This window comes from Mustela erminea, chromosome 16, assembly GCF_009829155.1.
Source record: "Mustela erminea isolate mMusErm1 chromosome 16, mMusErm1.Pri, whole genome shotgun sequence".
NCBI classification, from domain to species: Eukaryota; Metazoa; Chordata; class Mammalia; order Carnivora; family Mustelidae; genus Mustela; species Mustela erminea.
This window is the reverse complement of record NC_045629.1, coordinates 39,718,671-39,745,228: the sequence shown is the minus strand read 5'-3', so window position 1 is coordinate 39,745,228 and position 26,558 is coordinate 39,718,671. Positions and strand designations below refer to the sequence as shown.

At 36.0% G+C, this 26,558-nt stretch overlaps 1 protein-coding gene across 1 annotated transcript; it reads left to right on the top strand.

Moving 5' to 3' along the window:
- The first annotated feature begins 5,063 nt into the window (after nucleotides 1-5,063).
- On the top strand, nucleotides 5,064-26,425 carry CALB1 (calbindin 1). Its single transcript, XM_032316303.1, has 11 exons — nucleotides 5,064-5,381; nucleotides 5,890-5,966; nucleotides 9,927-10,001; nucleotides 17,781-17,864; nucleotides 17,976-18,032; nucleotides 20,997-21,074; nucleotides 23,672-23,727; nucleotides 24,021-24,060; nucleotides 24,189-24,242; nucleotides 25,091-25,162; nucleotides 25,498-26,425. Exons 1-11 carry the CDS (start codon nucleotides 5,303-5,305, stop codon nucleotides 25,609-25,611), a joined length of 786 nt encoding a protein of 261 aa, XP_032172194.1. The 5' UTR covers nucleotides 5,064-5,302; the 3' UTR covers nucleotides 25,612-26,425.
- Nucleotides 26,426-26,558: the final 133 nt, after the last annotated feature.

Below are 26,558 nucleotides of genomic sequence, written 5' to 3'. Positions count from 1 at the left end.
AGGTAAAAAGACTGTTAAAGAAAATGAAAATATTTGAATGGTATTTACTAGTATTTGTAGCTCAAGAGGTTAAATAATGGGTTTAATGAGGCCATGGACTTCAGCATTATCCTAAGTAGGCCAGTTAATCACTAAGAAAAATCATTTTTGCTCAAGGCCATAGCCTATACTCCCACTTGGTATCTATTTTGAAAATGCACACTACTAACCACAAAAACAACAGGCCAAGCAGAAGCACAGTATGAACAAATGAGAGAGCTGGGAAGGATGACAGAAGTTATAGAGTAAAATTCTCCCCAGTGCATATATCCCCTCGACAACCCTCCTCACAGGCTGCCATTCAGTTTCCACCGGCACATTCTTTCCTGCTACACAGCAACCCTCGTGAAGACAGACACTGTCTGCCTTACCACTGTAGCCTCTTAAATCATATACTGAGGTCAGGAAATATTTCTGAACAAGTGAGTGAGCATTATTGTGGGGGAATTGTGCCACCACGTACCAGTGCCCATCTTTGGGGGAGAGCTCCAATCGAAAGAGAAGTCTGTTGAAACTGCACTAAAAGCCACCTCTGGTACCTTCTGGTAAAGTCTGTCCCTTCTTCCTTATGTCAGCCTTGCAAATACTTACAGGTGACTTCTCCCAGCCAAACTTTGCTATTTCATTCCACAATTTGCCACATGCCATGGTTTCCAAAACGTTCTACTGTCCCCTATATGAGCTACTTCAGATCACTTCTTTTTCTAAAACTGCGGCACCCAGAATGAAATATAATTCTTTCCCGTTGTCGCCTAGCTAACCCAAAGTACAGAATTCTCCATGACTAAATCTACGCAAAATCCTGCAATACTTGGGGACAGCACATCAAATAGCAAGATGATGCTGATAAGGTGTCCTTCAGAGAATATAAGTGTCTAAAACCATGAACTCCCTGCAAGAAGGTTTAATTCATTTATTAAAGACACTTCTATGAGGGGGTAGAATGCAGAGAAAGTGATATTGCCCTTGCAACTGGATCTACACTAAAAGATTTCTGGGAATTTTCTTTTCTGAATGGAAGCTAAGTGCATTCATTAAACCTGGGAAGTTCTGAGTATTCCAATCTGCATAGTGAATTGGAACTGCAGTAGCCTGAATATGAATGGAGATGAGGTAATTCAGTAACATGAAATGGGAAATGCAGTTTAATTACCCTGGAGAATATTTTTGCAAATAAATTACTTCTACTTTTATGACAATACCGGATCACGAACTCATTCACCTTAATGTTGGGTAACAGGACTATAAAGCAAGTCATAAAAATGCTTTGTGAGCAATGCTGACTTTAGAAACCCCAATCTTATGGAAAAATCTCTTACTATTAAAATCATTTGTAGTTCAAAAATCCTAGACATGAAAGGATTCCCATGCATTTTAGAAGATCCTTCTTTTTTTTTTTCAAAGATTTTATTTATTTATTTGACAGAGAGAGACCACAAGTAGGCAGAGAGGCAGGCAGAGAGAATGGAAGGGAAGCAGGCTCACCGCTGAGCAGGGAGGCCAACATGGGGCTCCATCCCAGGACCCTGGTATCATGACCCGAGCCAAAGGCAGACGCTTTAATCCACTGAGCCACCCAGGCACCCCTTAGAAGATCCTTCTTACCTTAATTAAGGAACCAAAGAATTTGGGAACAGTAGTAAAAAGAATTTCTCATTTCTTCAAATCTATATAAAATATATACTTTACTGGCACTATAAAGTAGAATTTAATCTAGAAATGGCTGAATATAGTCTGAAAAGAGATATTCTTTTGAAGTGATAGTCTGGGGCCTTAAACCAATAATAGTCCCAAGGAAAAATATTGTCTATAGAATTATATATTTCTCCTATCAAAAAAATTCTATATATATATAGTGAGCATGAACATGTACAAGAGAGGATGTTTTTTTCAAGAGAGGAATTTTTATCCCTTAGAAAAACAGAAGGTAAATTTTAATAATAGTGAATGCAAATTAAGGGAAATAATAACCTATTTTTACCCATTAGATTAGCATAAAATTTAAAAGGCAATAACGCTCATTACAAATGAGTCTAAGTCATCCTCAGACTCTATTCATTTGACTATGAGTTGCTACAAATTGGGGAAAATAATTTGGAAATGTGTTAAAAATTTAAATACACTGCTTCATTAATAATGTTACTATCGGGGACTCTGTCCTATTGTAATTATGAACACATGTATCTAAGATAAATGGATAGAGGTGTTTGTCACAGCATTATTTGTCACAGTAAAAAAAAATAGAAATAACCTAAACATCTATAATTATGGTTAATTAAAAATATTAGACTGTTAGGAAAGTATGAGTTAGATGCTGATGTTAATATAAGAGGGAGGTCCTTAAATTAGTAGTGAAATTTAGAGTGATATACAGAATATAGCCTCTTTTCTGTGAAACCAAATAAAAACAATAACAAACCCATATATGTGTATTTGGATGTTTGTATAAGCATATGGCGTTTAATACTGATTACCTCAGGGTAGTGACAGTACTAAGAGGTGATTTAAAAGGGAGCATTAGATCTCCATAATCTACATTAGTTCCCTTAAAAGCCACTCCACATGAACATAAAAAGTAAAAAATGTGCTTGCTATTTGTACACAGCTACAAGAAAGACACCCACTCCTTTCTCACCCTCCCACCCTGAAATCACCGCACCTAAACATTGCCACATGGAAATTCTAAAGTCATCATAGCTTTAGAGAAGTGAAATGGAAAAGAGATGGCCTTCTCATGTACATCTTTTTTAAAAATCCATGTAATATTTTAAAATGAAACTCATAAAAAAAAAGTTGTGGTGGAACTATTGAAGAATTTATACTAGCGTGTGTGCATGTGTGTGCCTTTGCACCCATCAGGGGGTTAAGAAGAGGGTTTCAGGAAGGAGATTAGTCGTAAATAACAAAAAGCATATAAACGTTAGTTTTCTTTTCATTGGCTTGTTTAATTCATGTGGGGTTTTTTCCTAGCCTTTTTGTCTCAGAGCTGTACCCAGAGTCTAGACATTGTTAGTATCAATACCAAGAAGGGTCCGAGTGCTTCTTCAAGTCATTCCATAGTCAATACTTTCTCACTTCCCTTTCAAAATTTATCTACCAGTATTTGCTTCCAAGATCACATACCATATTTTTCATACAAAGATTCTGCTGCTAATATGGTGGCAACCAGGACATTTCTTAGAATTAGTTTTCCAGGAGTTATCAACTGCTTGCATCAATTAATTGGTCTTTCACTCTCATGACCTTTTCACCTTACAACCTGAAGGGCCCATGGAAGAAAGTTCTCTCTGTGCTTGTTATCTAAGTAAAGCTAGAAAACTTAAGCTTCAACTCTCACAGCAGAAAAACAAGGAGGCTTATGCAGACATATTAACTTATGCATTCTTCTATTATATCCGTATGTACAGTCATCTGCATGCATGTAACCATATCCCCATAAGTCTAAGCTTCAAGAAGGCAGCCACCATGTCTTTTGGTTTCCAATGTCCAGCAGAGTGCTTGACATAGCGAGTATTAATAAAAGCTCACTTGATGAATACAAATACAAATAACTGAGCATTGAATGTACCCTATTTACTCCAAGAATAGTTATTTTCCTCTTGTGTAAAATAAGAATAATATTATTGTTCCACATAATACTCTCAGTCACTAAAAGTGAGAATCAGATAAAATAACTAAAATGAAAATAATTTGTGTACTGCCAAGTATTATAGAAGAGAGAACTCCATTGAGAAGTTTATTGAAAGAGAGCAACTTTCAAATAATGGGTCTCTGAAAAGGATCCACATAAAATATTCCATAAATCCACTACTGGGTAGAACTGTAGTTCAAGAAACACAAATTTGAGGGTTCTCATAGTTAATTCAGAAGATTAAAAAAATAGAGCTTGGTAAATTCACTTTAATTCACTTTAGGTCTACATTGGCTGCATTTGGATTTTCTCTTGTTCCTCCATTTTGCTTTTGTACCATTGTAAATCAGATACATAGGGTATGCCTTTAGAGGACCTCAAGATCTCAAAAGATTCAAAACCAAACACTTTAGAAGTATTTATTTAATAAACTATCTATACTTATTACATATTAAAAATGTAACATGTATTCAGTTAGGTAGGTTTTTCTTTTTTCCAACTCCAATGGTCACTTCCAGTTCCCAAAAAAATCTTCAACAACTATTGCTTGGCATGGAAAGAAGAGATATATGTGTTAAGGCCTCCGAATAGGGTGTTAGCTGGGTCAGTAACTCACCTAGGTATAAAGTTAGACCAGAATCTTGGTTTCTTTTTGCTTGGGCTTGTTCCTTCTAAGCTCATAGGAAGTAAACCATAACATTTCTAAGATCACTTCTTTCTCTAACATTTTAAGATTTTATAATTTTATCACTTTCCAGTTATAAGTCTACTTCAAGTTGAAAAAAAAAAAAGAAACCACATAATCCTACTTCATCATGTTGGCAGGTCTTGTTCAGTTAAACCATCTTAAGAAACATTCCTAGGATGACGCTCCAGTACAAAATAGAGTGGTTGATAGCAAAAAATTAATTGTACACATTAATCAAAGTAACCTAATACTTGCCAAATACTTGCCTAATACTTTCACCTGACTTTGTTCAAATACCAAAATGTCTCAGAGAAGTCTCCTTTCTTCTCTCTCTCTCTCTCTCTCTCTCTCTCTCACACACACCCCATCTGTATGGTGGTATTGTTTATCAGCTTTCCCCTTGCATCTGAAAATCAAAACCTCTTTATGTTATTTCACTATAATATTCAGGAACGAAGATAGTTTATGGATTAGGAGAATGTGGGGGAAAGAGTGTCTGTTTTTAGGCTTCAGTCTCTGAGCTAAGGATCTCCCACCACCTGCTGCTTCCTACACTCTAAAACTCCTGCTCCAGCAAGCTTTCCTGCGAGGAGAGGAGAAAACTGGGAGGGGAAAAAGGTTGATGCGAGCTAGAGGCGGGAATGAGGAATGGGAGGCAGGAGGAGGCGTGGCCCAGCTCCGCTGTCAGGATAAATACTGAGAACTGGGTGCGGGGTGTGGAGAGAACTCGGGAAGACCGCCTGAGAAGAGCAGCACCGAGGACAGCTCCCGGCAGCGCCCGCCCCCGTCTTCCTCCGCAGATCCCTTTCACACACACAAACACACACACACACACACACACACCACACACACACACAAACACACACCCTGAGGTTTTTGCTCACCCCACACTCGCACTGACACACACACACGCATACTCATACACGCACACACTCGGCTGTACAATGGCAGAATCCCACCTGCAATCCTCCCTGATCACAGCCTCACAGTTTTTCGAGATCTGGCTTCATTTCGACGCAGACGGTGATTATCTCCTCTCTTTTTAACTGTTTGAAGATCCCCTGTCCCTGCCCTTTTCTATCCTTTTCCCCTCCCCTGAGCCTCCTAATCCTATTTTCCCTCATTTCTTTACTTCTTCCCCCACCTCCCTAATCTTGTCTCTCCCGCTTCCTCTCAAACCATCAACTTGAAAGTTTATATGTTTTTCTATGTTAGCCCAAAACCTTCAACTTTTTTTTCTCTCCAAGAATGCTAATGGGGGGGGGGGGGTGAGAGAGAAGGAGCAGAGTAAGGGGACACCACACCCTAAAGTTTCTCTGGCTATACTTCACATCCGTACTATCCTTCTTTTCCCTTAGGGGGTCCAAACTTTGACGCGAGGAGAGGGCTGTGCTACCCTTTCCGCATCCTTTCAGAGTTAATTAATGTACGGGGGAGAGAGCTTTGCAGGTTGCCAGAACTATAGCTGTTATGGAAATTGAAAGGGGAAGAAACTCACGTCTGATACCTGGGTGGCTCTTTGTCTTTTCAGGAAGTGGCTACCTGGAAGGAAAGGAGCTGCAGAACTTGATTCAGGAACTCCAGCAAGCACGGAAGAAAGCTGGATTGGTAGGTTTAAGTTTGCAACCAAGGAAAAAGACCTTCAGCCTTAAAACATAAATATTCTGAAGTTTTCATAATGAGCCATCGGAGATCAAGTGGTTTCCAGGGAATGCAGATTTATTGACTTGAGAAAGGAGAGGAAAAGCACCTTTCCGAACTGGGGGGGGAGGGGGGATGAAAAGGGGACAGAAAGAAATCCCCTAAAGGGAAAAACCTTACATTATGAAATCAGAGCTTTTAAAATATAGATTCTGTACTTGTACTTGCTTTAATAATGCTTAAAAGTGAGGGTGCATGAGACCTTTTAGCAGATCACCTCGTCTTCGATCGAGTTCTACAAGGTAATTTTTAACTTCTCTTTAACTGCGTGAGAAGTGGGGGGGGGGGGGGGGGGGGCGGAGAGATACATTTCTGCCCCTTGGTGGTCAGGAAACAGATCTGCAGATTATGGATCTCTTGTTTTATTGCTACTTATTTTGAGATTTGATGTGGCTGGACAGATAAGAAAATGTTCTATCTTGACCTTTCTCACTGGGGGAAAGTTGGAAAATTTGTAACATAATAATGAGCAAGAACTTAACAAGAAAGATGTTCGTTTCTGTTAGGAGGGAGAAACCCAAAAGTCAGAGATGTAAAAAGTAAAACAATTTTAAGAATTTCATATATTTTTAAAAAGCAAAGCTATACTCTGAAAACAACTAATGGGGTCTTGAAAGCAAGGTATATTTGTGATTTAAGCCATTAGGTAATTAAATAAATGACAATTCTTACCAATTATGAATAACTTCCTGTGGGCTTAAATTTACCTGTTAAGATGTTCTCAGCATAAAAATAAAGTATACCCGGGTTTAGAACATAGATGGGATGATTGTACAGAGGAAAATAGGACAAGAATTTTACTAGTATACTGGGGTTTATGTAAGACTACATTTCAGAAGACTGTGTTGGATTTGGGCTAGTTAGAGCTTAATGATTTTGGCCTTTTAACTAACTACTGGCTAGAGATTTTACATTACATATTATATATAATTTTTATGTCTTTAGAGGAAAACACAGATGTATGTGAAATTTAGCAAATCACCTTAAGCACTGATGTATGTATAGATATTTTATAAATATGTTACTAACACAGTTACTTTTTTTCTAACTAAATTGAAAATTGTGTAATACACATCTCTGTACAACATATTCAAAAGACTACCAGAGGACTCTAAAATGTATTATAATGTATTACAGAACTATCAGTTGCTAAAATCATGGACTGAATGGATTTAAAACCAGATAACACTCTGGGGATTGTTTTACCCAGATTTGATATTATATAAACCTGGAAGGATCAAATACAATAGGAAATGTTCTATACACTCTCTCTACACCCTCCCCTCCTTATATATTATCATAAATAAATTCATGTAATATTATAGTTCTATATATCTTTGACTAATAAAGCAAAAACAATTCCTTGTTTCATTTAAAGTATCTGTTTGGAATAATCTTACTTGCCATATAGTTTCAAATTAAAACATTGCAAGACACTTCTAGTAGCTAAATGATTATATTTTTATTTTTTTAGAATTTTAATATTGTGATTTATTTTCAGTTTAGAAATTCAGATATTTAGAAACTATATTTTTTGAGATTTTTCTTTTCCCATTTAAATATTTGTACTGTTTTGTAAACAAATAACTTCATGTTAGAGTTCTAAAGATTTAAAAGTCTTTTTCTACTGCCCAGGTTCCAGTTTTAAGCTATTGGAAATTATGATTATTAGGTATTAATCCAAAAATAGCAGACTTGAGCACAGGTATGAGATTATATCAAGTTGCTTAATATGTTGATTGTTGAGTATTTTTCTGGGTTATGTGTATAGGCTTTGGATAGTTAAAATCTAAATTGAGATCTAGACTGAGAGGTTCATGTACTGGACAAACATCACTATACTACTGGCCTCATTGTAGTAAACCCTTTCTTATTTTTTTGTAGAACATAAAGACTAATCTTAAAAACCAGGTTTCTTTTCATTTCTGGCCACAGGATAACAAATTTCATTGTATTAATGGAAGCACTATTTGGGTTGTCATATTATTACTGTGAAATTTTGAAAATTTCACTAGTTATAAGTGAATATAACATTTTTTTAAAGATTTTATTTATTTGAAAGAAAGGGAGAGAGAGCGAGAGCACAAACAGGAGGACTGGCAGAGGGAGAGGGGGAAGCAGGCTTCCTTGAGCAGTGAGTCAGCCATGGGACTCTGTCCCAGGACCTTGGGATCATGACCTAAGTGGAAGGCAAATGCTTAACCTACTGAGCCACCCACATACTCCAACTGAATATAACGTTAATGAAATATAAAAACCCAAAATATTTTCAAAGCTACCCTTTTATACTAAACATGGTAGTTTGTCTTTAAATTTGCATTTTTATAAAGCTTGATTTTATTATCATTGTCATTACATTTTGTACTGTTTAAAACCTAGATTTTGACATAATTACCACCCAAGAAGTTCACAAACTAAATGTCATGTCTGCTAGTTAAACTAGTGGTACATGTGATTTTTGAGATTTAAAATCAAATAATTTGTTTTTGTTTACTTTAAGGTATGTGCAAAAAACTAAACTGAAGATCCCACTAATGCCAAGGGATGAACTCTTTCCTTCTCTTACTGCTGTAATAAAATTTAATAAACGCAAATTATCATTAAACCATAGAAGAGTTTTGTTTCAAAGACTACTTTATAATTAAATTGCTTGATTACCATTTGTTAATTCAGTTCTAAAAATATTTACTTTGGCTCAAAAAGAATTCTGCAATAACTAGTAGTAATGATATTCAGCTTCAATATGAGTCTAGAACTATATTAACCTACCTATCCCTAAAGCAAACTCATGGGCTAGATAATACCATCATCTTGTTATGATAAAAACTGAGACCTTAATACACTTTTCCAAGGACATAGAATAGAATAGGATATTAGTAAAGGCTGACCTATTTTAAATTGGCTTCAGTTGATGCAACAGGGCTATCTAAAATGGGCTGTGTTGGAGACCCAAGGGTATAAATTCAACTTCCTGAATACTAGGTCTATATTCAGATCACTAGTTTACAGTTCATAGCCCTCTAATCTGTCAATATGTGAAGAGATTATGTAAGCAATAGAATAGATTGGACAAAATAGTTCAAATGAGATGAAAGCATTCATTTTGTCCCTCTTAAACATATCTTCTTGTACTAAAATACATGGGAGAGAAAACATCTCAGGAAAAAATGGAAACACTGGAAAATTACTCTCTAAGTTATTCTGGGAGGCAAAGATCCTGAACATATAACCAATAGCTTTCAATAAGATCATCAAAATTGTTTCTCTCTAATGAAAGTACAAATTGGTAAAGTCATTTTTTTATCTGAAAATTTTTTTTTAATTTAGTTGTTCAATGTATTTAATCAGTAAATGCCATTCTGTTTTGGGAACCTGAAGATACTAGAAACATTGAAGAGTGACAATGTGAGGCACTCCAACATTCACATTTCTTGCTTGTCCAAACTGAAAACACCTATTATTACTTCCCATGGATAAACGTGTTAAAATAAGGAAAATGTTATAGGGCAATTAGTTGGAACAAGAATATTTCCTGAAGGAAGCAATGTTTAAAGTACATTATATTTAAATTCACTAACAGTTATGAACTCAGTAGTTCTGACTACATTTTCAAAGGATAGCATATTCTCAAAACTAAAGAAGATAAATCAGTAATTAATTAAGAAATTATAATAGTAACCCTTTCATTTGAAACCAGTAAATACTGTGTATCAGTTATATCTTCAGTTTTCATGAGAATAGTTCATCAGTGTGCATAATTCTAAATGGTTTCAATTCCAGTTTTTCTTTGCAGAAGTTATTAACATATCAGAAGCATAACTGGTAGTTTTTTTTTAATAAACTTCTTACCTTTTGATATAATTTTAGGAGTTATCACCAGAGATGAAAACCTTCGTGGATCAGTATGGGCAGAGAGATGATGGAAAAATAGGAATTGTAGAGGTAAGGAACTTAGTATTTTTCTGATATATTTTTTAATAAATGAGCTTTATTTTATACTTTAATCCAACTCAGACAGGATATGACAAGATCATATTTGATTTGATTTGATTTGATTTGATTTGATTTGGAGAGGCTTATTTTGCCTAAGTAAAATGTTATCTTCTATTCAAAATTATAAAATCAAAATGCTAAGAAAGAGACCTTAGAGTTTGCCTAATCCAGAGCCTAAATATAATACATTATGAAACCAAAATGTGGAGAGGTGAAATGATTTGCCTTTGGTTATGTGCCTGTTTGCTGGCATCGGTACAGTTAAAAGCCCAGGTCCCAGACACCTGCTGTACAGTTAGAAGCCCAGGTCCCAGACACCTGGCAAAGTACCTTTGCCATTACATTACCCTGCCTCACTTGGATAAAACACCTACCAAGTACATGGTTCACTGGTATTTCTTACTTAACAGCATACAGTTTTCTGTGTATTTGTCATCACTATGACGATGGCAGAAAGCTGCATCCTGGTTCCTGAAATTCTATTTTAAAGATTGGCAGTTGACCTTAGTAAAAACAAAGAACTAAAGTTAATGAATATTTTATGATGTGTTATAGGTAAGGATTTCTTCTGAGTCTCTGAAAGATAAAATTGTGGGTGTCAAATCCTATCTTCTGGTGAGGACTATTCCTATGGAGGACAAATTTTGTTTATGAGTCAAGGCAGCCAGACTTTGACTATGCATCAGCTCTTCAGCATTCTCAGATTTGTGCAAGAGCTGTTGTTTTCCTTACTTGTACTTTCTGAAGCTCTGGTGTCTCAGCTACTTGATCTCTGCAACCTATTAGAAAAATTGAGTGGACAGCTTTGTCCAGAAAAATTAATAGGTGATATTTTAAAATATGCCAAATCAAAAGTATAATTATATTATTATAATATTCTTAGTGTATTAGGTTGTGATGTAGTCTGGCCATCAACAACATGTAGTCATAATTTACCTTCGATTCAGAGAATTAACTTGGCTTTCAATTAATTGATCTTACAGGACATCTGTCATTCAATGTGAAATGCTTATTTTTAAGCAGCTACCTACAAAAGGAGTTAAGAAAGGACATACTATTATTACCTTTGTAATTAAAACATTTCCCTGGAGTATACACTTTCCCCTTTGCCTTTGTATAACTCATTACAATATAAATAATAAATTAACGGTACTGGGACTTACAGATTCACATAGATGTAAACTCATCAAGATACGAAATCATTAAGGAAAAGAAAATAACTTTTAAAAGACCATAAATGAGATGAGGTAAATCTATTCAAAATGAATTGGAAAATCTAAAATCAGTGAAATTATAGATGCGGTTATTTCAAAGCTTGACATATTTTATAATTCCCGTAGAGGAAGGACCATCATCTGATATTTATCATACTTCACCTTAAAGGACTCCAGTGGTCTCAGCTATTTATTTTACTTAATTTCTTCAGTGAGAGTAAATTAAACAATAGTATTTAAAAAATCATGATCCAATTCACATGCATTTCACACTTTTAAAAGGACTCGATGAATCCATTTTGAATCCAGGTTTTACTATACAGGGTAGAGTATCACCACTTATGAATTATAATTTGAAGCCATATTTGAATGAGAGCCTGGGGGCCACTAGCAGATGCATTGTCCTAGAAGTTTGAGGAAAGAAATTTCTCTAGAAGTTTGAGATAATAAACTATTATAGAAAAGTTTTATGTGTGAGTAAAGATAGGTAATAGTCGAGGATAAAGAAGCTAATGGAGGCTAAAATGAAGAATTGAGAAATTTTATAGTAATCACAGTAAGAAAATTTACATTGTATGACAATATACAATTTATAAAATGCATTCTCTCATTTGATCCTGTGACAAAATAAAGGAAGTCTAATTTATAGTAGAAGGACCTATTTTATAGCTGGGGAATCTGTGGCTTCAATCGAATTTGACCAAAGAAAAAATAAGAAAGAAATGGTGAAACAGCCAGAACCCAATCGTGTTCCTCTAAACTACTCTACTTTTTTAAAATAATAAATAACCTGTGCATCTTCTACATTAAAAGAAAATAGTTCCAAGCTTCAGTTGGTTGATTACTTAGGGAAAGGCTTTACGTTTAGCTTTGCTGAACAGGATGCATGAAACATAGAGGATTTATCTAGCATTTGAAACATGATTTGAGCACAACTTGCAGAACAGCTGAAGAAGACAGAGTTTAAAGGGAGAAAAACTTTCAAATAAATTCTTATGTGTCTCACTTAACTAACTATCCCAGGACACAGAATTTTTTGCCTGATGAGAGTCCTGGGGAAAACTAGCCAAAACTCCTCATTTTAAGGATGAAGAAACTGAAACCCAGAAAGCTTAAATGCTGTGTCCATGGCCCCAGTGGCAGGGAGTGACAACAGGTGTATGCAAGCCTAGGTCTGACCATGATTCCAGAATTCTTTTCATTAATCTGAGTTATCAGCCACAGGCAAGAGGAGGGGTAGAACGGGGGACTGGTTGGAGAGAACATTAGAATGGGAGAGCAGAAAGAGGGATCACTGCAGGAGTTCATAGGCATGTTGATTGGTCTAGAGTGGGTAAGTAGGAGTGAAGAGAGTAAAGAGAGGTTCTGAAAATCACTGGAAAGAAGAAATTGAAAGTTAGAGATTATGTGTCCTAAACGAGGAGAGGAAGAGTGGGAATGCCCAAATTTATAACACATCCTGGTGTGTCCACTAGGAAGTTGAATAAAATGAAGTTCATCTTTTTTTTTTCCCCAACTGAACATATATCACTTGCTAAGAAATCCTATATATAACATGGGACACAAATACACACACTCCAGCCAGCCGTGATCGAATGGGAAACCCCATGTTTTCCAAAATTTATGATAATCTACCTAGTCACATCAAGATAATGTCACTTTATTGATCAAAGGGAGAAGAAGTTAGTTGTTCCTATATATTTAATAGGCATACAGATGGGATCCTCAAAAATCGAATTAAGGCAAACCAAATGATATTCATGTGGTAGTCTGCTTTCCTATGGAAATGAGCTAAAGTGATTTGACTTTAATTGAAATGTGTTGTTCAAAAGATCAGAAAATATAGTGATTAATTTTCAGAGTTCTATCCTGAAATGGACTGACCGTGCAAACAACATGCTTTTGAGATCCAGAAATACGTAAAATGAAGGGTAGTATATAGATGTCGTTCTTCTGAACTTTTAAAATTTCATGTCTTTAGATTTTAAAATTCACACAAATACAGTTCATTTATAAAGAGATTGTTAATATGAACTCAAAACAGGAGCACTGAAATTTTGAGATACTTTAACAAACACCATGACAGTCGAAAAATGTTCTAAATTTATTCAGGCTAATAGCTTTATTGCGGGGAAGGCTGGTTAAAATAATTAGAAAGGAAGACTGAATGATTCAGCAGATAATATAAGTGCCAGAAAAGAAATTTCTAGTAAGTACAGATATCTCCCTTAGTAGGATATCAACTCTAAGTTTTTCACTTAATCCCTTGGGCAACGTGTGAGAAACTACCATCCTCTTCAGTTTTTTTTTTTTTTTTTTTTTTATTTGTCCAGGTCAGTACATACACTGAAAAAAAAAAAAAAAAAAAAAAAAGATCTAAAAGCTATTTTAATCCTAAAACTGTAACATCTCTCCCAGGGAGGCAGGCACTATTTTCCCTCTTTTCTTCCACAGTAGGATTTGAGCATGTAAGTTTAGCTATAGTGAATGTAATTTTTCATAGCAGACTACTTTTTCACCTCATAATTTGGGGAAATGATGAACAGTAAAATCAGATTAAAAACTTCCCTCCAGATAAATAATTTCCAAGAATGAGGAAAAGGTTTTTGATTGGAGATTTTAATAGAGCATGATGGTTAAAGACAAAGACTTCAAAAGTCAAGAAAGTCAGATGGTCCAAAGGCTTCAAAAGTCAAGAAAGTCCGATGGTCGGATTTTTCAAATCTGGTTCACACTAAATGATAGCAATTCATTTATCATCTCTGCCTATTTCTTTGTAAAGAGGGATAGGATATAAGTACCAACATCAAATGTGAGAAACATCAAACAAATACATCAACCTGGCACACTGTAGTAGTTGCTATCATTATTTTTTTAAAAACTGAAAATCTACACCATTCTTCTGAAAACCAAGACTTTTAACAACTTCTTATATAATTTTTCATATTGAAACTGTTAAACTCAACTGGCCTTAAATTTATGTAAGATTATTTGCTTTCCCAATTTCTTGGAATGACTTAATTGCCTAGGAAGAATACTTCTCTGGTTTCCAAATGAAAGAAGTGAATGCTCTGTTAATATGTGTTGAAGGAGGTTAACATGCACCATCAGTGTCTTTAAGAATTATGCTTCATGTGTGCTTTGACTTATGTAGCTCAGTCACTTACGTTTTTAGTAAAATTGCCCATTGTGTGTGCTCTCTTTGTAACTAATATTGAAAGTTAGCACTACATCTCCTTTTTTGAAATTTTGGGAATAATGTTTGAAATTATCTGCTTCCCTATAAGGTTCTTACCCACAGTGACTATGAATCCCCAGTATCTAGCCCAGTGCCTAGTAGGTTCTGAAACATAGCTCTATGAGCTACAGCAAAGAATTTCAGCCTGCTCTAAGACATAAGAAGAGGGTTCTACATTATGCCTAGGAATAGAACAAAAGTGTAAAACCCCTGTGACATGTTCAGTTCCCTGGGAAACAGATCTAAGCCAAAAATGAGCAATAAGTAAATTTATTGGGGGGTGCTCTTAGGACCAATACCTGTTGAGGGGAAATAAAAAGAGAGGACTGGGCAGAGGGAGACAGTGGTCCATGATATAGTCTCGGACTATATAGTAGAGGCTTCAGTTGACCCTACAGCGGACTTGAAAGCTGCAACGGCCCCCAGACGGTATCCTTGAGAAGGCAGCGCTCTTCAGCCTAGATAATCTCCCAAAGGCACCCCAGAGGCTCTCCCAAAGTAACACTCCCAGCACCTTTTAAAGGAACCTCTGAGTAGAGGATCACAATATCCACCCCAAATCTATCCACAATTCAGTAATAAGTTATTTGAATTCTCTCCAAAGGAACTTTAGTTAGAGCTTACGGTGACCCTAGGCCATACTCCATTGCCTTCTTTCATAAATTCAGTAAGGTATTTACTGACATTTTTACAGGTGCTGGGCAAAGAAACAGTAATAAGACGCAGACCCTATCCTCAAGATGTGTGTAGTTTTTATGTATCTAGGAGAGACCGGCAACTTTTACTTCCCCACTCTGAGTGACAGGTACCAGTGCTCACACCTGAAGCTGAGGAATTCTGGTTACTATCATCTGCCTTCTAATTATTGCCTTGATATTCTTCCCTCTTTTCCAAACTATAACGAAGTTTTGTGAGTTCATAAAAGAACAGTGAGGCAGCCCAAGAATTAAGAAATTACCAGTAACCTTGGATCAGGCAATACTGAATATTTCCATGGACAGCAGGGACTTAACAAATCTGAGAATAAAGCCACCTTACTTGACATCTTCAATAAAAGACCTCTCCTATTTGTAGAAATGCTCTAAGACACTAGTGCTGGAGAGTTATTGCACCCAGCTCTGAAATTTGAACTTTGACTCCCAGTATATTGATGGAAGCATCAACAGAAGGACCAAAGGTGAAACACATCTTTAAAAAGATGATTTATGTTCATATAGTTACATCCTATCCACACATATTCATTGTTTCTCTTTTAATGGTTAGCTTGTTTTATTATAATCTTTTACATATTTGAGATGCTTTTCTAATGGTTAAAATAGGATGGCTGTATATTCAGTTTAACATTAACAGTTCAAACTTATAGATTCAAAATGTGCATGTAAACAGTCTGTAATGTTTTAAAATAAAGGAAACATGTCCCAAAATGACATGGGAAAAAAAATACACATTTTTACTATATATGCAGAACAATTTTACCATCTCTATATTTGACATTCTAGAGACCTCTAAATTTTATGCCAGTTATATGAACTTTAATTTTTGAGACAAAGGTGGTTAAATTTTCCCTTATTTTACACTTAGTAATTACTTACTAGTTCATTCTTTTATTTTTTTCTGTGTGTAATTTTTTTTTAATATTTTATTTATTTATTTGACAGAGAGAGATCACAAGTAGACAGAGAGACAGGCAGAGAGAGAGAGAGAGAGGGAAGCAGGCTCCCTGCTCAGCAGGGAGCTTGATGTGGGACTCGATCCCAGGACCCTGAGATCATGACCTGAGCCGAAGGCAGCGGCTTAACCCACTGAGCCACCTAGGCGTCCTCTGTGTGTAATTTTTTAAAGAAAAGTTAGATTTCGTTGAAAACACAGCTATTAAAATTCAAGCAATATAGAAAATTGCAATGAAGATAGTAAAAACAAATACTACAAATCATGTTAAGTAGGTATTTTTTTTTAATTTTTTATTTTTTATAAACATATATTTTTATCCCCAGGGGTACAGGTCTGTGAATCACCAGGTTTACACACTTCACAGCACTCACCAAAGCACATACCCTCCCCAATGTCCATAATCCCACCCCCTTCTCCCAAACCCCCTCCCCCCAGCAACCCTCAGTTTGTTTTGTGAGATTAAGAGACATTGGTTTCTACTTCATAACTCCTTATTTTAGTGATGAAGGTACTAAGTTCCAGAAGTGGCTGAGGGAGTTGCTGGGGATCACAGCTAATTAGCAGCTGAGCCAGGAATAGAACCCAGGCCCGCAGTGAGGCCATCAATCCAGCTCCCTCCCTCCTACACATAACAGATTACAGTCATCTTAAAATGGGATCTGGAACCCTTTTTAAAAAAAAAAAGAGGAGGAGGAAGAGGGTTCTAAAGTTATAAACTGAGATCTAAGGAGACAGGTCATAGGGTCATAAATAGGGTCTTAAACCCAAGCCCTGGATCTGAAGTGGATATCCTCTTAGCTAAAACCAACAATGTGAGAACTATTTCTTCCTATTACTGTTCCATTTTCACTCTTCATTGTGAATGGTCTTTTCCCCCTCTCTTTCTACTGCCTTACAATAGTCTTCAGTTTATCCTTTTTTAAAAATATATTTTATTTATTTATTGGGGTGGGGGCAGAGGGAAAGGAAGAGGGAGAAACAGACTCCCCACTGAACAGGGAGCCTGACACTGGTGTGATCCCAGGACTCTGGGATCATGACCTGAGCTGAAGGTAGACTTTTAACCAGCTGAGTCACCCAGGCACCCCTGTCTTCAGTTTATCTTCCCTGCATCTCTTAGGCTTTCTCCTCAGATCTGGGGATACATTTTTTTTCCTTCCTTCCTTTACCCTCCATTTGCATTTTTCATACTTTCTTTGCCTCTCCGTGTCATGTATATCTCTACACATACCACATTCTGTGCACCCTGAGAAGAGCAGCAGTGCTCTGTGGCACGGAAGAGATGAAGGGTTCAAGCCACCGGGATGAATCTACTTGGATGTCCAGCAGATAAGGAATGGTCAGACCTGTGTTATCTGAGCTTTCTGAACACACCTGCTGCAGCCACCTCACTGACCAGGCAGCCCTGTCACTCAGGGGCACCCACGCATTAGAGAAGACAATGCTTCTCTGTGGGAACAAAGTATTAAAAAGGGAAGGTCAGTCCTAACATTTTTCCTCTTCTGGTTTTCTAGGCAATAAAACTTCTTCTAATATATTCAAGAAAACCAAGCAGGAAGTAATGATAAGGGTTGCTTCCCTTACAACTTTTTAAATCTTTTTCAGTTGGCTCATGTATTACCCACAGAAGAGAACTTCCTGCTGCTCTTCCGATGCCAGCAGCTTAAGTCCTGTGAGGAATTCATGAAGGTAAAATAGAGCTCTGCCCATGAGTGAGGTCTTCAGAAAGTGACTTAGTGTAGGAAAATTGTTGTGTATTTTTTAATCTATTTGGTTTTCCTTATCCAAAATTACTTACAGACATGGAGAAAATATGATACTGATCACAGTGGCTTCATAGAAACTGAGGAACTTAAGGTAAGCAAATAAAAACCTGGTTTTTTTTTCCTCTTGAATAGAATTATGAACTCTTTTAATTAGGAACTTTTTAAAAAACTTCCCACAAAATAAACTTACATTGAGCAATGGCACATTTTCACCCACTCTTCCACATCGTTAATGAAGTACCAGATTAAAAAAGAGACATCAAGTACTTCTTCAAATTCTATTCAGGAATGCAAAAAAATTAGCATTTCCTGTGATATAAACAAATTGTTATACTAGATAGACAGATAGAACAATAATATTCTAGGCCAAATAAGATGCTCCTTTTCATTGAAATTTGCCATTTTATTTTATAAATTAAACGAATATAAACAGATTTCTCTCTCAAGAGAAAGACAAGGAAACAATTGTTGGACACCTACAATATGTATGCACATTATTTTATCTAATCTTCATGTGAGTTCGGAAATCACTACTACCTTCATGAGGAAAAAGATTAAGAGTTTAGTGATACAGTGAGGCCACACAGAAAGACGATGCTGGGTTGCAGGATTTAAACCCAAACTCCTCTGCCTCCAGGTTTCCTACCCATTCCATAAAACCTCCTGCCTCTCAACAAGAACAACAACAAAGTCCTACTATAATCAAACTTCTGAAAAATTGTAACTTTGAAACTGAATTTGTCAGTTCATCTCTCCCAGGTGTACAGAAGAGCTGGTGGGGGAGGAAAAGATATGAAGGAGAAGCCAACGAGATCTAAAATCAAGTTATTGATACTTTTTTCTTCTTTTAAATGGGGATAATAATACCTTTCACTCTGATTTACTGTGAAACTCCAGTGAAATTCTGTATATGAAAGATTTTGTGAAATACACATGGCACAATACATTGTATTACTCATTAACTCAATAATTTAGTAGTCTTTCAGAAGTATGGCTACATTCTTTCTGTCATTTCCTTAAACTGACCCCAAGATTTCTCAGTCCAGAGACCCTATTTTATCAATCTCCGGGATAGAGAGTAACTAAACAGGAGGCAAATTAATATACTTATGTGGCAGGTATAGTATTAGGTACTTGAAATGTATTTTAAGATTTAATCCTCTCAGAAAACCTGCAAGACATGTATTATCATTTCCATTATACAGAAAGACAGAAATTTAGAGAGAGTCGATTTTTCAAATTTACCTAGCTGCTCATGAAAGAATCTAGACTATCTGATAATGATTCTTGTCAAGTGTGGAAATAGGAATATCAAATTCAGTTTCCTTGTCATGGTTTAACATGGCTTGAGTCACAGACAATTTTAGAGATGGAACTAGGACATTTGCACCACTGTAAAATTGCTCAAACACAGTCAACAGCAGCCTCTTGGAAATATAAACATTTCTAACATGAAAACAATATATTTTATACTGACTTGCAGCACAACAACCTAGAGCTCATGAGGTAACAGTTAAGCTATTGTGTCTTTATTCTATAGGACAAAAAAACCAATCTCCTAAAAATCATTTCAAGTTCACCATGAAAACCTTAGCTCATTTCTAATACTGACCTTCTTTGTTCTACATTTTATTCTCAGAAAGAGATTCTAAATAGAAGTCCTCCTCTCTGGGGAATTTTGAAGATAAGTTGGTATTCTTTTTTAATGGATCTTTCAAGAAAGCTAATTTTAAGATCCATAATAGAGTAAAACATCACTTGCTCTCAGACACGACTTTGAATCTCAGCGGCCCCAGGTTTCTCCCAGGCTATTTTTGTGACCACCATTTTAGTCTCTGATGAAGCTTTTTAACCCAATTAATCTCTGACAAAAGACTCATAAGGCTCAAAAATAAAATTCACCCCCAATACATAACTTTGAATTTTCCATGCTTCACTTTGGATTTGAAATGGAATGCTTGAAATGAAAATGCATTTAATCAAACCAAGAAAAAGGTCTCCTTCCTCAAAAAGAATAAAGTTAAACCAGCCCAGCAGAATTCATACATTTGGGAAGAAGATAAACCACTGCAGAACCAAAGAAACCCAATCCTTCAATATATCCAAACACAGTACCTGCTTAGTTTTCCATAACTGCATTAATTCATTTTTGAAAAAAATAAAGGAGTCGCAAATGGACAGCTCTAGACAAAATGAATATTATATGCCTAAGTGTTAACACTGTCATTTATGTGGTTTTTGGAAAACTTTTGATTTATTTCTGTTTAAAAAAACTTAACTCCCTCCTAAACTCCAACTGTCAAATTAATAATGATCTTTTTTCATCCTTCCCACAATAATCTCTATTTTAATATGATACACATACCCTTCAAGGATTAGAGAACATCATCTGTGGCCAACTGTCTTTGACTGAACAGCCAGCTGAAGCTTTCTAACCAAGGTGTTTGGGACTGCATCCAGCCCAAAAGCTAAGTGACTGGCCCTTCAGAGAAACAAGCTTCCTACAATCTATAAACCTCACAGTTTGTGAGCACAGAAAATGCACTTCAAATGATAGGTAGCTCTCCATCTGGCTTGCTAATAATTTTCACTCTGTTACAATGGCAGAGAGAGGGGCTTTCTTACAGGAAAGCCATATGAGCTTTTAGGAAGATATCATTATGTAGAAATGCACCCATTGGGCTGGCTGGTATACAAGCTTGTACTCAGATTCCTACACAGTGTACAATCCAGATACACATTTAATTGAAGTCGTGCTCGCTTCGGCAGCACATATACATTTAATTGAAGTCATAAAAGCAGTGCAACATAGACCACAACAGATCAGGTCTCAGTAAAATGCAGATATCTTACCTGTCAGAGGCAGCATCGTGGCTGGAATGCCAAGTGAACCGAGTGGCATAATCTCCCTTCCGAGGTCCTCTCCTCACCCAGTTCTATCCTCCAAAGGAGGCTTTCTTTGCATTCTCAGGACATTCCATTTCAAGGCAGGCTGAAATGGAAATAGATTATAGGTTACTTATGACACTTACCTGAGTGTTCTTTTTCTTAACAGAACTTTCTAAAGGACCTGCTGGAAAAAGCAAACAAGACTGTCGATGATACAAAGCTAGCTGAATATACAGACCTAATGGTAAGACTGATCTTGGAGAGATAGTAGCCAAGAACCTGTGAAGTATTACTGTGTTCTTGTTATTCTCAAGGCTATGGAGGATGAGATAAATAAACCATGTGGGCATCACATGCGTTTAGGTATCATTTCCCTTGAAAAGTAAGGCCAAGTGAGTGCTGTCATCATTGGTTTAAGGCTCAACACATGAGCATTTCCTTTCTTGTGGAGGTAATTTATATCTATCAAAAGATCATTTTTCTGGGACGCCTGGGTGGCTCAGTTGGTTAAGCAGCTGCCTTCGGCTCAGGTCATGATCCTCAGCGTCCTGGGATCGAGTCCCACATCGGCCTCCTTGCCCCGCAGGGAGCCTGCCTCTCCCTCTGCCTCTGCCTGCCACTCTGCCTGTGCTCTCTCTCTCTCTCTGACAAATAAATAAATAAAATCTTAAAAAAAAAAAAGATCATTTTTCTTACAAAGCCAGTGTAATTATATAATTTATACGCATGTAAGTTACATTGTAGATACATAAATTAGATAACTAAAAACATTTTTTGAAGGTTCTGAATTTGTTTTTATCATGACCCACAAAATCATTAATTTTGTAAGAGTTTAAACAGAACTTACAACTACTTTATTCTTTGGGTGACTAAAAAAAAAATGGGTATTTTAGAATATGGTCTTGGTGCTTGCTTGAGAAGTTCCAGATGTATCCTGAGCCTGATGCTATGATAAATAGTGTAACCAAGATATCTTATAAAACGTTGATAATGAGCTAAGGAAACTGCTTCACGCATAGACCCTTAATGTTTTAGGAATGAACAAATTTATGAAGTTCTAGATAGAATAATCCAATGCCCATGAAGTTCATCAATTTCAAGTAGGTAGTTTCCTCATTTGATGCATAGCATTAGAACTATGAGGAAAAGTCTTTGCCAAACTGATTCAGCTGTGGATCAGTATTTTGGCAACATTATAATTTTTGAAATTCAGGCAAAATTTTTTAAATTGTCCAAATCAGTACATATATTTATACATGCTTTAAGTACTGTAAAGGAACAGTGAATTCTTACCTTACAGATTTACATAAATACCCCCATAATAGTGCATATTATAAAAATTATGTTCTATTAGATTGATAAAGGAATTAGGCTTTTTAGTTACCCTGGGAAGTCATCTTATACAAGTCTTGATTATAAACCTCAGTTATGAGGTTTACTTTCAAACAGGGAGTCTACTTTTATGCAGGGGGGAAAAAAAAACACTAGAACTTTACTATTGTCTTATTCACTATAGAATGATATTATAAAGCGGGACTAATCTTTAATTTCAAAATTAAAAATTTTTCATTGCAAGAAAGCATCTTCTTTAATCCATAGCCCTAGCATATGAATGTGTCACAGTGGGGACATCTAAGCTCTGAATAGCTTATGGGAAATGGACAATAACCTACATTTATCAATTTTCTGTTTTGTGCCAGTCTTATGGGATGTCTATTTAAAGTAAGAACTCCTTTCAGGTAGAAATTTGAAGCAGTCTTTTAAAAACTACTCAGATGGGAGTTTTCCCCCTGTTGGACTGGCCTGGCATATCTGATTCAATGTCATAAACCAGTTCAAATCTGAGAGGCAAATTAATCAAGTACTAATTAAGATTTAAATATATATGTAGGGAAATAGTCCCCTATGGACACTAAATTGTGTGCTCAGGTGTCCAGTGTCTTGGTAGACAGTTTGGTGATATCAGAACTTATGGTCAACAATTTATAAAATGTGTCAGTATCAGACTCTGAAAAAATCTGCCTCCTACAAAGCATTCTTAGAACATTTCAAACCAGAGACTGTTCTTTTTCTCCTTAAAGAGACTTCACTAAACCTATAACCATTACGACCTGATCACATTTTTTGAAAAAACAAAAATAATGTTGCTTTTTCACATATGTAGCATGTAAACTTTATATTTATATATAATAGCATGTAGCATGTAAACTATATATTTATTTTAATATATCTCGTCTATAGGCCCTCCATGTACAATAGTTGCTGCTTTCTAAAAACATTCATGCTTCCTGAATAAGAGTATGAGTGTATTTATATCTGAATGGGTCTTGGTGTATGATGTGAATGTAAGTTTGGTGAGGAGGTATCTACTATCCAAGGAAAATAATTGAAAATTAGTCAAAAATTCTGTTCTCTTAAGAATTTATTCATACTATCTGCCTGTTGCTTCTCTTTATGATTTATGCTATAAAGGAGGGAGACCAATATTTATTTTCATATTATTGTTTGGAAAATTTTAGAATATACTTTACACTGCCAGACACCAACTCTCCCACATCTTAACACATACACATATTTGCAAGAAAAATAAATTACGGTATTCCATAATCTGGCTAAGATCTTTATTACCTTGACTATTCTATATTATCCTGATAAACTTTGGCAATTGACCCAACTTATAGAACTGAAAATTTGCACTAGAAGTTTAATAAAAGCTAGTTTCTAGAATTTTACAGTCTATATGAGTAATTGATAACTCCAAATACTTTATTTTGAATTTTCTTCTCCTTCCTACAATAAATCATTCTTCAGTGGTTACAATAATAACCTTCTGTCTTTCAGCTGAAATTATTTGATTCAAATAATGATGGGAAGCTGGAATTAACTGAGATGGCCAGGTGAGTTTAAGAAGTACACAGATGGAGCACCTAGGTGGCTCAGTGGGTTAAGCCTCTACCTTCAGCTCGGGTCATGGTCGCAGGGTCCTGGGATCGAGTCCCACTTCGGGTTCTCTGCTCAGCGGGGAGCCTGCTTCCTCCCTCTCACTCTGCCTGCCTCTCTGCCTACTTGTGATCTCTGTCAAATAAATAAATAGAACATTTTTTTAAAAGAAAAAAAAAAGTACATAGGTGTTATAATGAATTGATCCTTATCCAAAAAATCTAATCTATTATTATTTCTCTCTCAAAAGGTTACTACCTGTACAGGAGAATTTTCTTCTTAAATTTCAGGTATTTCTCTTTTCCCTACCATAAACAGTATTTTCCTTGCAAAGTTAGACTGTGGGAGATTTGCCGAGGGAAATACACTGAAATAGAATAGTAACACTTTAACCTTTGCTCCCTTCTCTATCATCCAGGGAGTCAAAATGTGTGGGAAAGAGTTCAATAAAGCTTTTGAGTTATACGATCAGGTAAAAGTTTTTTCTTATCTATAATTTGGTTATTTAGAAGAATTTAGAAAATGCTCACAGGGAAGAAACCCTAAATAAAACTCAAGGTCCATATTACAAGAAACATGAGCTATTAAAATTACTCAGCCAATTTACGCTTGTCATAGTATCTTGTCATATGGTATTCCCAATTAGGTGATTCTTGATTCAAGGCCCATGCTACAATTGATCTATTTTGAGGCTTTGAATAAGATACCAAACTCCTATAACCCTCAGTTTCCTCATTTGTAAACAGGAGATCACTTTCCAGGGTGGGATGAGGGTTAAGTTAGTTGAAAATATCCAGGAGAATCCTCCCCATATAATAGATGGTAACATCATGTATATGAGGTAAGGCTGTTTGTGATGTCAGTAGTTACCATCCTTTATTTTTTCCTAATTTCCCTACTCCTGGATCAAATCACTCCTCTGTGGGCTCTGGCACATCTCTGCCACTACCTGGTGTGATATCAGCCTAGTCACACAGCTTCCCCAGGCCTCAGGGTCCATATTCACGTGAACATACTTAACGACAACCTAATAACTTCAACAGGAAGGGATACTGTTAACATAAAGTGAGATGTTATATGTAAAAGTACTTCAAAAAGTTCAAAGTATATTTTAAATGTAAGGTTGTTGCATGAGAGGCAATTCACATGTATTTTGGACCTTTGGAGCAATAAAGAATTTGGAGGGTCTGACATTAAGATGTTGGAATATCTGCCAAGTATGCAGTAGGGAGACTTTGTGAAGAATCAGTTATTTCCGTTTTCTTACACCCCCTGTTACTGTGCAGTGGGTTGTATACTGGTTTATTTCTGCTTCCTCAGGATGGCAATGGATACATAGATGAAAACGAATTGGATGCTTTACTGAAGGATCTGTGTGAGAAGAATAAACAGGTAATCTAGTTACCATGCCACTCACTTTTTAAGCAGACTATAAGGATCCATCTAGAAGCACCACACATCCGTTTTTGGAAATCTACTTAAAGATTTATAGAGCAGCAGAAGTAGAATTCAATTCTTAACCTGATTTGGTACTGGCCTAAAACTGTGTAACTGTGATAAATAGATTTTTAAACAACCTTGCGATTATTCATATTTGTGGAAGAATTTAATCTACCTCTTAATGGATTGATGTAACAAGAAGTTTTCATCCTACATTTTATCACTTGACAGTGGTTAATTAACTTCCATATTTAGCTGGATAACAATGCTATCTATATTCTATACAGGATCTGGATATTAATAATATTCCAACATACAAGAAAAGCATAATGGCTTTATCAGATGGGGGGAAGCTGTACCGAACGGATCTTGCTCTCATTCTCTCTGCTGGAGACAACTAGAGTTGGTGACCATGACCATTTACTAGCGATACATTGTATCTAACAATAACTGTGCACTGTAAGGGAGTAGGCTATATTTTCTTTTGTATCTGTAAATTTAATTGCATTTAGATGATTACCCAGGATGTGTGGCACATTCTTTTCAGCTTGTTTCTACACTGTTTGTAATGTACAGTTTTTGTAACTACATGACTGAAAAAGGAGAAAGTCTCGGCTTAAGCCAGTCAATAGACCCAACTGAACAAAAAAATAACTGAACATATTCTTGCTTTCATAAATATAGTTGGACAAGATTTCCCTGAAAATTCCACTAGGATTAATCTCTAAAATTCTAGTCTCTGATGTGTAAATGCACATTTGTCACTAATGAGGAGAATTATATCTAACAAGTTACCATTTCAGACAATCACAGGTCTGTCCCACAAAATAGTCTTAAGCTGTATTTCCAGTTATTAGGAAGAATGTGCTTTTGCATCTAAAATACCAAAATATCAATCAATAGTTAGTTATTCGTGGCTCTATGAGGTTAACAGTCTCACTAGACAAGACTTAGTTAATTAATCAACAACACGTCTATGCTTGAATCCATACCAAGCTATTGGTTCAAGTTAATCTGATGACAAGGAAAGGTAGCACAGATGACACAAATCTGTCTGATTCTACATCTGTATTTCCAAGAAGCCTACTGTCAGAGAGTATGACCTTAATCCATTTTCTAAACTGTTTTCACGTGTTGCAGATTATAATTATTCTAGTCAACTGCTGTTTTTATGTCATATTGTGTGATCTCTGATTAAATTATATATGCCTAGTATCCTGGTGTCTACTTTGCATACTTCCTGGATTTTATTCCTATGTAGGACTGTCCATTTCCATCAAGGGTATCTGCTGCCTCTGAAAATATTTTTTTCTAGCTATAACAACTCTATTTTTTACTACATAATTAA